This window comes from Macrobrachium nipponense, chromosome 27 (genome assembly GCF_015104395.2).
Source record: "Macrobrachium nipponense isolate FS-2020 chromosome 27, ASM1510439v2, whole genome shotgun sequence".
Lineage (NCBI taxonomy): Eukaryota > Metazoa > Arthropoda > Malacostraca > Decapoda > Palaemonidae > Macrobrachium > Macrobrachium nipponense.
The window spans coordinates 72,547,849-72,560,348 of NC_087216.1; the positions used below are offsets into that span (position 1 = coordinate 72,547,849).

General features: G+C 35.3%; 1 protein-coding gene across 1 annotated transcript in view; it reads right to left on the reverse strand.

Annotated features, from left to right (window-relative positions):
* LOC135201081 (uncharacterized) overlaps nt 1-12,500 on the reverse strand; it is a 58,760-nt gene that overhangs the window by 45,896 nt on the left and 364 nt on the right. Inside the window, exons 2-3 of the mRNA XM_064229967.1 lie at nt 10,872-10,992; nt 10,267-10,392 (exon numbers count right to left, since the gene is read on the reverse strand). Coding sequence (XP_064086037.1) covers nt 10,267-10,392; nt 10,872-10,992 — 247 coding nt within the window. The remainder of the gene's footprint in view (nt 1-10,266; nt 10,393-10,871; nt 10,993-12,500) is intronic.

The following is a 12,500-nucleotide window of genomic DNA, read 5'->3' on the forward strand; positions in this document are numbered from 1 at the left end:
AATAATAAGTAATAATAATAATAATAATAATAATAACTCCAATAAAACATTGTATATTATTATTATTATTATATTATTATTATTATTATTATTATTATTAGTTATTATTATTATTTTTATTTTTGGTCTATCACGGTCATCCAATTCGACTAGGTGGTATTTATAATGTGGTTGGGGCCGGGTTGCCTCCTGCCTCCTTAGGAGTCCATCACTATTCTCACTACGTGCGCTGTTTCTAAGAGCACACTCTTCTGCATGAGTCCTGGAGCTACTTCGGCCTCTTAATTTTTCCAGGTTCCTTTCCAGGGATCTTGGGATCGTGCCTCCTCGTGTCCATATGATAATGGGTGCAATTTCCACTGGCATATCACATAATCCTTCTTATTTCTATGTTCAGGTCTCGATACTCTCCATCCCTTTCCCTTTCTTTCTTTCTTTAACTCTGGTGTTATTATTATTATTATTATTATTATTATTATTATTATTATTATTATTATTATTATTATTATTCAGTAGAAGATGAACCCTATTCACATGGAACAAACCCACCAAAGGGGCCACTGGCTTGAAATTCAAGCTTCCAAAGAATATATTATTATTATTATTATAATTAATATATTATTGTAATTGTTGTTATTATTGTTATCATTATCATTCAGTAGATGAACCCTACTCATATGGAAAAAGCCCACCAAAGAGGCCACTGACTCGAAATTCAACCTTCCAAAAAATATAACCAAAGTAAAATGCAGAAAGAACAGATCTCACTAATTAGAAAACAAAACTGATAAACAAACAAATAGATAAGAATGTATTCATATGCAGGGAGAATAATAGTATTAGGATTAGTAATGCACTTCTGAAGCTCCCAAACGGACAAAGACGTTTTAAAGAGCCAATATCTTTATGTTTAATCTTTACCGGTCTGATGGAGAGCCACGCAAGACCTTGTGAAACACTTAGCGATCCTGGTTCTGACTCTCTTTAAGTTTAACCTTTTTTGTGCTTCGACCTTTGGGCGTGAGTTGAGGAAAAGATATATATGGGAAGATGCTACACCACTAGGTGGGTGGGGACGCTGATTCTCTCTCTCTCTCTCTCTCTCTCTCTCTCTCTCTCTAGGAAATATATTAATAGGGAATGTTAGAAGTGCTGTATTACGTATCATGTATGTATATCTGTATATGTGTGTTTATTTATATATATATGTTGTATATATACATATAAAAATATGTGTATATATATATCTGTATCATGTATGTATATCTATATATGTATGCGTTTATATATGTATATATATTGTATATATACATAAACACATTTATACATATATATGTGTATGCATATATATCATACACCTATATATGTATATACAACAAATATATATATATAATATATTCATAATATATACATACTTACACAAATTACCTTTTGGGATAAGGAAATTTGTAGTTATAATTCTTATATAAGAGTTAATATTTTCGTGAAAGAGATGGGTTGCTTATGACCGTTAATAGTATATATATATATATATATATATATATATATATATATATATATATATATATATATATATATATATATATATATATAAACCATTTCCACTGAGTGGAATACCACCAAAATAAATAACTTTTCTCCAACCACACCAAAAAAACCTTTTAACAAAAAGGTCCCTCATCTTTTTTTTTCATTCCCTTAAAAGCCATCAGCTGAATTGGCTCAATTTATGCACTACCGTACCCCTGATGACATGCTTAAACAAACCCACCAACCCTACATTTCTTCTTCTGCTTTTCCTAGATGACTTTACATTTTTATGTTTTCTTCTCTCACTTCTGAGCGACCCTGAGCGAAGGCTGTTTTAATGGTCAGCTTCGGGTATACCAGGAAACAAGAGAGATTCTCTCTCTCTCTCTCTCTATAAACACACACACACACACACACACACACAGGAAAAAGAAAAGATTCTCTCCTGTAAGATATGTTTCCTTCTCTCTCTTTCTCTACCACACACACACACACACACACACACAGTTTATGGCCGTTAGAAAAGACGAAATAAGAGTTCAAAATCTGTCTACTTTTTCTAAGGCACTATCAGACAAGCGTTTCTACACTTCGATTTTGACTGTATTGTGTGATATATATATATATATATATATATATATATATATATATATATATATATATATATTATATACACATATATATCCTTAAATTCACGGTAGAAAGGTGAGTGAAAAACTAGGGACTTGGAACAAGTACTTTCGTAGTAGAATAGACTACGAAAGTGCTTGTTCAAGTCCCCATTTTGTCACTCACATTTATACCGTAGATTTAAGTATATTCCCAAGCGTATGTTCATTCGTGCTACATTGGATAAATATATACATATATGAATAATTATCCCATCACCGGGATTCATATAAATTATTCAAGCTACAAATGTCCTTTGATATGTAATTCGCTCTACCTCGGAATTAATATATTTTCATATATGTAAACCGAAGGGGAATTTTTGAGTTGATAATAATAATATTTCGTTCTCTCGTGGGTTCGAACCACCGCCCAGCGGACAGAGAAGAAATCAGGACTTCAGTGACGTTATCGATTTGATATATATATATATATATAATATATATATATATACATAATATATATATTTATATATATATATATAACTTGTATATATATATAGCTCTCAATTTCAAAGACTTGTCTCTTGCCTTCTGTTCGTCTTTCCTGTGCTAGATTACGTTCCTCGTACTTAAGGAACTTTTGCTGAATGTTATAACTTAGTATTGAAGGAACTGTTGTTTAGTGTTGTTATTCCTAGTACTACTTGAGAAATATTTTTGGTTAAATTTAACAATAATATTTACGAAACTTAACGTAGGACCTAAGACAGTACGATACGTGTTTTAACCTTTGATACTTGTGCTATATATAATAATATCGTAATTAAGAGTAATAATTCAGGAAATAAAGTAAAATTTGTTCCTCAGTTCAACCAAAACACTAAAAAATAAACATAACGGTGTGTAATATCCTACACTCCTTGATCGTATCTCCTTCAGGGAGGTAGTGCCGGCAATGCGCCTCACGCTCGGTGCACTGTAGGCATTCCTTAAGGCTCTTTGTAACCTAGCTGGTGCAAGCCCTTTCATTCCTTTTACTGTAACTCTGTTCCTATTCGTTCTACCATCTTACTTTTCACCATCTGGTAACAATTGCAAAAGTTTCCCTCCTGTTACACCTTTCAAACCTTGAACTCTCCTCAATCTTCCCCTGAGCGCTGAGTGACCTCGTGGGTCCCAGCGCTTGGCCTGTTGCCTAAATTGCATATTGTCATCTTGATCGTATCCTACTGAATTGTCCTAGTGTAGAACTTTTTTTCTTCATTATTTTGTTTATGGTACTGGTGTCTTCGCTGACAAAAATTAAATGATTTAAACGATTTATTCTCTTGTTTGCCGTTCGTCTTTATATTTTTTATCTGTTTATTATTTTGTTTACTCAATTGGATAACTTTATTTTTTTTTTTTTATTATTGTTGTTCCATTCGGTCGAATATTCCCTATGGACATCACTAGAAGCTGGTCACTTCATCAGAAGATAATGTCCAGTTTGTCAAATGCCACCAGTACACCTCATTCGGTGCAATGTAGGCATTACTTAAGGTTCTTTGCAGCGTCCCGTCGGCCCCCTAGCTGCAACTAATTTCATTCCTTTTACTGTACCTCCGCTCATATTCTCTTTCTGCCATCTTCCTGTCATCCCTCTCCAAACAATTGTTTCATAGTGCAACTGCTTTGAGGTTTTCCTCCTGTTGTGCCTTTCAAACCTTTTACTGTCAATTTCCGTTTCAGCGCTGAATGGCCCTAGTTGCCCCAGTGCTTGGCATTATGACAAAAATCTATATATGTATAGAGAGAGAGAGAGAGAGAGAGAGAGAGAGAGAGAGAGAGAGAGAGAGAGAGAATCATTGCAAGTTAAATAAATAAAATCATTAAGAACAAAGTTCGACAATAAATACATGAACAGTAATATTTATTCAGAATAAAGAAAGGAACATTACATTGCTATTATTGAGTTACAGTACATTATAGTCGTGTTACACCATTGCATTACGTTACGTGACAGCGTGTGGCTTGAAGTCTTTGGCAGTAAAACAATGTCGCTGAATTGCTAACAGGCACGAAATGCTTGTTTTAGATGCTCTAATTAGTATTAGTGAAATAGGTGTTGGTTTTATTTTAATTATTACTCGTTGTTCATAAATATCAGACTCCAATCTGTCATAGATGGAGGTTACTTACGTTAAACATTGTAATGTTTTACTTTGAAAATTGATGATTGTTTGCAGTTCTCCTCTTTGGTGTCCTATGCTCTTGCAAAGGGTGGTGATAATAGTTGGTTATATTGATTACGTAGTAGGTATATGTATGTATAAGTATATGTATCAATTCTTCTCTCTGGTGTCCTGTGCTTTTGCAAAATGTGGCGATAATAGTTGGTGATATTGATTACGTAAATATGTATATATATGTATAAGCATACGTCACGTGTGTAGGTATGTATACACGGCTGTGTACATGCGATTACACTGTCATAAACACCCGGAACACACAAACGCTAATATCACCACCCAACAAGTAGCTTATTCGATTACCGCCTTTTTTTTCGGGTCACGCGCGCACCGAACCTAATCTTTGCGCGCCCTCCTGCCCGCCCGTGGGTCGTGGGTGGGTGGGTGTGTATATACGGATCTCAGCCAGGGTCATATCTGATGGTCAGAAAAGGTCACAGGGAGGACAGCGTTTCGGGGGATGGTCACGCTTTGGAAAGGTCAGACTGGACAAAAAATTTGGGAGAATTCGCGGTTCTCATAGTTTCTCGTTCTTTGAGGGGCCGGTGTGGGGGGGGGGGTGATGTGGGCGGGTGTGGGAGGGGTAGCGGTGGACAAAGGTAGGAGGAGGAGGAGGAGGAGGATGGAAGAATAATAAGGTGAAGGAAGTGGAGAAGAAGAATTTAGTATAAAGTATTGAAATTATGTAATATTTTTCGTATATTGCCTGTATAGATATATTTCTTTATATATAGACAGAATATATATATATATATATATATATATATATATATATATATATATATGTATATATGATATATATACATACATGCTTATATATTATATATATATATATATATATATATATATATATATAATATATATATATATATATATATATATATATATATATATATATATATATATATATATAGTATATAATAGTATTATATGTATATATGTACACACAGTTATAGTATATATATGTATGTATGCATGCATGTGTATTCATATAATCATCATCTGTTGATAACTGTAAAGAATTGGTTTTAGAAGCCCTGAAAACTGTAATAATAATAATAATAATAATAATAATAATATAAAACTATAGCGCGTGTAATAAAAATGGGTCCAAGTTAACTACCGAGAGTCCTTTGAAAGACTCTACGGAATATAGAACGCAGATTTGGGCATTATTATCATTACCATACAGGGTGTCCATAAAGTCCCAGTACCATTCTGGTCAATAAATACTTGTAATGGTACTGGGACTTTATGGACACTCAGTATATTGTAACATTTTTAGGTAAGACTTAGAGGGCCAATCATTCGCTCAAAATATTTCCGTTTTCTGACTGTCTAATGCAGTTCATGAACGCGTACTTAATAAGATTCCGTAACTGCATATTCCTCCCTTCTGGGCGGTGCACTGTAGGCTTTACTCACGGTTCTTCGGCCACTAGCTGCAACCCCTTTCGTTCCTTTTACTGTAGCTCGTTTCATATTCTCTGTCTTCCGTCTTGCTAACCAGCCTCTCCTAACATTATTGATTCATAGCGCAACTGCTTTGAGGTTTTCCTCCTTTTACTGTCAATTTCCGTGTCAGCGTTGAATGACCTCATAGGTCCCAGTGCTTGAGCCTTTGGGCTACATTCTGTATGCAATTCTCAGTTCCCTGCTAGCAGAGGTAAATAATGAAGTCGCGTTCAATAGCCTCAGCTTTCGATGGCCTTTATTGTTCACAACGTCAAAATGATATTCACAGAGGGCCATCACGTCACTTATTTGTCGCCAGGTCAACTCACTGAACGTTCTCTTAAAAAACAGCAACTCTTGGCTGATTTGTGCACGTTCTGTTAAAAAGTTGTTGCATTAGACTGATTTGCGTCAGCTCGAGTATCATATGAACGCACCCTTCAACCCTGACGAACACTGATGGAAAAAGTTATTGTAATTTATAAAAATTGTTCAGCTGCGATTCGCGTTTGTTATGACGCGCGAGGCACAAGAAACGTGACTCCCGAGCTGCGATGTTAATGAAGTGCTTCTGATAAAGATTTAATGGTAAGAAAAATGATAAGAAATATTATTCTAACCCGGCAGCAAGAGTTCGTAGGGAGGTAAGTGGGTCACGCCTCTTCAATCACTGGCTTATCAAGATGTTTACTTAATTATACAGAGGTGGGATTTAAGGTCTAGAGCGCAGATGACGTTGTAAGATTTCTCTGTTTTCGGGTTTTCGGTCGTGTCTGCTTTCTTGGAGGATTTTAGAGTTTCACGAGTTTTGGTTTGGTTCGAGTGTCACTTTTTTTTTTTTTTTTTTTTTTTTTTTTTTTTTTTTATTTTTTTTTTTTTTTTTGGGGGGGGGGTGGGTTGGGGTTGGGGCTGCGGGTGAGGAGGTGGGGGCTGTATAAATCTTGCATACGTAGACATGTATGTGTGTATGTATATGTATGTTTAGATTTTTTTTCTCTGTTTTTCATATGTGAAAACAAGCTATGGTCAATTTTTAAAGAGAAAACCTTCATTTGAACTCAATTGCTTACGTAACCACGTATGTATGTATGTATGTATGTATGTATGTAAGTATGTATGTATGTATGTATAGATAGATAGATAGATAGATAGATAGATAGATATTTTTTCTATATTTCAAATGTGAAAAGAAGCTATGTCCATTTTTATAAAGAAAAACCTTCATTTGAGCCCAATTACTTACGTAACCACGTATGTATGTATGTATGTATAAATAGTGTTTCTCTATATTTCAAATGTGAAAACAAGCCAAGATACTTCTAGACACCAAAAAAAAAAGTAAAATAAAACCTTCGCTTCAGCTCAAATTCTTAAAAAAAAAAAAAAAAAAAACTCCTGACCACCAACTTGTGACACCCTACTAAAAGCAGCTCTCGGGGGACGGTGACGCCGCTGTTGATCACAGGTCAATGAGAGGTCTCACAGAGACCTGCCAAGAGGTCAGAGAAGGTCAAGCGGGTTCAGAGGGACCCGGTGGACTTTGGGAGGGTGGGGAACGTGTCTTCGTGGCAGAGAGAGAGAGAGAGAGAGAGAGAGAGAGAGAGAGATTCTTGTAAAAAAAAGTGAAGAGGAATTTTGTGGTTTACCTTGAAGAAGAAGAAGACGACACAGAAAAGGGTAAAAGAACTGGACAAAGAGAACGAAAAATAGAAATGTAAATAGAAGAAAGATGAAATCTTGGAGAAAGGATAATAATGAATAACAATAAAAAAAAAAGAGGAGAACATACAGATGAAGCAGAAAGGTGAGGGGGGGGGGGAGGGAGGGAAAAAGAGGGGAGAAGAAAGTAAATAGGGAATGATTAGAAAAAACAATGCCCCGAAAATGATCCCAAGCGAAGCAGATGAGAAGGAAAGTAAAAGCATAAGAATAAGAAGAATAAAAGAAAAGAGAGAGAGAGAGAGAGAGGAGGGCTGGGCATTAATGCTCCTTCACCTTTCTCAAATACCCAAACTGGGCACTTCGTGATACATGGAAATTGTTGGTTGAATATGCATGTGACTGCATGCCATTCTCTCTCTCTCTCTCTCTCTCTCTCTCTCCTCTCTCTCCTCTGCTCTCTCTCTCTCTCTCTCTCAACAATCATATATATCACTATATATATATATTATATCTAATATATATATAATTATAATATATATATATAATATATATACAGGGTGTCCATAAAGTCCCAGTACTATTCTGGGCAATAAATACTTCTAATGGTACTGGGACTTTATGGACACCCTGTATGTATGTATGTATGTATGTATCTATCTATCTATCTATCTATCTATAAATAAATAAAAAATATATATATATATTATATATATAATATATATATGTGTGTGTGTGCGTGTGTGTGTGTGTGTGTGTGTGTATTCATACATACATGAATAAGACATACGGAAGATACAAAATAAATGTGGTTGGACACTACTGTCAAAATTCTACATATACTATATCTTATCTTTCTGAACTTATGTGGTATGGTTGTCATATACATTTGATCCAAATAAATTACCCGTACCGAGCATAAATCCAGTTTCCATAAATAAAGCAAAAAACTGAAAGAGAAAAATAGTACAATCACGACTGATTATAAAAACAAGGCGTGGTCCGACCTCCAGCTTACGCGAGGGCGCATGCTGAAATCTACGGTCAAATAGCGCATTGTTTCACCAACGAAAATTAAGATTTATGCGCTATATTTTATTAGAAATAATTGTTAGCATAATTTCTTTTTTTAAATTTCCATTCTGATAGATAAATCACAAATGTCCGATCCTAAAATTCCTGTATCTCTCACTCAACGCTAAACACCTTTTTAACAGACCATTGTAGGCTCTTCTGTAGACCTTTCCTACCCCAACAAAAACTACAACATTAAGAACAACAACTACAACAACAACAAAAGTAGCTTGTAGGCTTACTCCCCGAGTGAACAAGCAGCAGACGGGGGTCAGAAAAATGAAAGGAAACGTGAGATTATATCTCTGCATTTTTTTGCCTGACTATATAATTTGTTTGTATGCAAACGACTTAGTAATCTTTAGATCTGGCTAAGCTAAAGGGTCGTGGCTGGTCGATTATATATCTTGGTGTTTGTTTACCTTCTTGCTCGAGCTAATGGCTCCATAAAAGGAGAGTTAGAGACAAGGTACAAGACTCGGAAATACGTATTTATTCAGTGGGGGAGACGAGTGAGAATAATGTGGGATGTTATAAGGCATTGCTCTCTCTCTCTCTCTCTCTCTCTCTCTCTCTCTCTCTCTCTCTCTCTCTCTCTCTCATTTTTGTCATTGTCAAAGTGTTTCTCTCTCTCTCTCTCTCTCTCTCTCATCTTTGTCATTGTCAAAATGCTCTCTCTCTCTCTCTCTCTTCCTCAGAGCGTAACCGTCACAAATCGGAAAGTACACTTAGATATTTTCAGACTAGGATGTAGAACTTGTGTTTCGTGAACCATAGCTAACACTGTGTGTGTATGTGTGTATGTGTGTGTGTGTATATTCGTATGGAGATGAATTTCTGTCATTTTATGTACGCGTGACATTTCATATATATATATATATATATATATATATATATATATATATATATATATATATATATATATATATATCTATATATATATATATATGAATAACATGATCACGAAGTATATAAAACGTGATGCTATGTATAAATAAAGGTTTTTTGCCACGAAGGAAAAAAATGAAAAGCGAGATAGCCAAGCACTTTCGGTCTAGTGCGACCCTTTACTCAGGTATATGTTTATATGTATATATATATATATATATATATATATATATATATATATATATATATATATACATATATATAATATACATTATATATTATATTATTATATGTATATGTGTGTGTTGGTTGTTGGTGTGGTAATAATATTAAAGGATTTGAATTTTGACCTCATAAATGTTTCTTGAACTGCTCCCACTGTGTCCTATATAGGGTCTGTCCCACTGTATCTCAAGTATTGGGCACTGTGGGACAATTTGAAAAGTTTTCATTTTGTATTTTTCTTCTACCCACGAAGAATTAATCATAGGGTGATGAACTCTTCACAGTTGGAAGTCTATAGATTGATGCAGATTATGAAAAAGTTTCATTAAGATATGATTGAAAATAACAAATTTTTGGCAATTAATGTTATTTTTTGCGGTCCCTATGTGGCCCATCTCCCCTTTACAATCATAATTATATATCATATATATAGTATATTATTTATATATTATATAGATATATATATATATATATAATATAATATATATATATATTATATATATATAATTTGATCACATATATATGGATGTATATACATATACATATTATATATCTGAAGACGAGACACGAACTGAGCAGGCGACAAAACCCACCTTGAGGAACCCCGACGGGGGTGTTGACTGAAGGTTGCACCTTGGACAGACAGGCTCCCTCGCACTTGTTGACGGCCAAGTCTTCCTCACAGGTCCTCAGGAGGCGCCCTGCCTCGTCGTATTCCTCTGCAGGAGGCCAGGAAGAAGAAGGAGAAGAAGAAGAAAGAGGCTGATAAAGACTGATAACAATGGGAGAGTTAAGAGTGGTGGATGAAAAAGCTTTCATTTAATATAGAACTGCCTAAGTGTTTTGAGATTAACCCATATATATATATATATATATATATATATATATATATAATATATATATATATATATATATATACTGACAGAAATAATCGACAATGTATGGTGGTTTAGTTGGCTGGGGTCTTGCCGTCAATTGAAAGACCTGGGGTTCGACCCAGTTGAGTCCGAAATATATATATATAGTATATATATATATATAATATATATATATAAATATATATATATATATATATATCTATTTATATATATATATATATATAATTTTTATCTTGTTATCTCATGTATCTAGATTGTGTATGTTATTATATATACTTCTCATAATGCCCTTGAGCTGAAATCAAAACTTATTTACTTACCCTTTGAGACGTGCACAGTCGAGGGCAGGGTCTCACACTCGGCTCGATACCCCTTGGCATGGGCACAGGGGTTCATTGCCACCATCGCCACGGCTGCTGCCCAAATCCACAAGGACCACATCTGCAAAGGGAGAGAGAAAGAGAGAGAGAGAGACTCCGTGAGGAAAGCTGAAATGGGCTGTTATCAATTCATCTCTTTATTTGCCCAACTAAGAACACTTATTCTATTGAATTAGTCTGTCACTTTATAGACGTTTTGATACTGTCGTGAAACGAGGTATTTTTCCTGGATGATTATTTGAGGTACTGAGATATTCAGTTGATACCAATTCTGCTACAGAAAACGAGAGATTCTCCATCATTCCTCTGAGGTACTGAGATGCTGAGTTAAAGCCACTTCTGCTACAGAAAACGAGAGATTCTCATCATTTCTCTGATTTCAATTTCCTCTGAAAAGTACTCAGATGGCTCGTGATGCAATTTGCTACAGAAAACGAGGGATTCTCCATTCATCTCTGAAGTACTTCAGAAGATGGCCAAGTTGATTGCCAATCTGCTACAGAAAACGAAGGGGTTCTCCATCATTCATCTGAGGTACTGGGATGCTCATTTAATGCCACTTCTGCTACAGAAAACGAGAGATTCTCCATTATTCTTCTGAGGTAATGAGATGCTCAGTTAATGCCATTTCTTCTATTTTTGTAGGAATCATCGTTTTTTGCCTGTCTGGTTGTTTGCAGGATCTTAGAATCGCTCTTTTTTTTTTTTTTTTACCCTGGATGGCTCAAACTCTGGATTTCCTTTTTCACAGCAATGGCTAGCATCGTCTGGACCATCCTCTGAAGATATAGTATATCCCTTTGGCCGTCATTTGACGAGCTCTGTTTCAACTGGAACTCTCAGTTAGTACTTGTCTGGCCCGTATCTCGAGAAAATATGTGGGTTCCACACCCTTATGATAGTATCCACAGCCACATTTTTTAAATTTTTTTATGGTAGTTTATCTACTGCCCAGTGCCGCATTTCTCTCACTCATATTCCCGTTAAACTGCTGAACTGACATCCTGGAAGTGATATTTAAAAACGATAACAGCAAGATAGGGAAGGTCAGATGCTCTTGGGAGCTCGTATCAAGGGAGTTTCTCCAGACCACCAATAGACAGAGATATTAAAAAAAAGGTTCATTTCCTTTACCACTGTGAACTGGAATATTTCCCGTCTTGCTTGTATTGTCTTAGGGAGTTAGTGATAAGTTATCTTGAGTTTTAGAGAGGCTGTAATAATTCATCTTTTGAGCTTTTTTTTATGAATGGAAACCGAAAATCTGTTGAATGAAAGGGGTCTTACTTAAGTGATAACGTAGTCTAACCAATCGGGGTCGTCTCTAAGCTTCTTTTCAAGTTGAAAAAATAAAATACGATAGAATCATTAATGTGCTTGTTTCTTGTTAACCCTACATTCTCTCCTTCCGCTTCAAACTTGCCACGAATTTAGCACTAGGCCTATAGTATAGCAGCACTGTCCTGCATAAGCCCATGAAGAACGACTGTGGTGGAGTTCACTCTGAGGAAGTTTGGCATTTAACATTGGTCCTCTGGCTGATTCGTTTGTGTACGTAAATATGTTTTA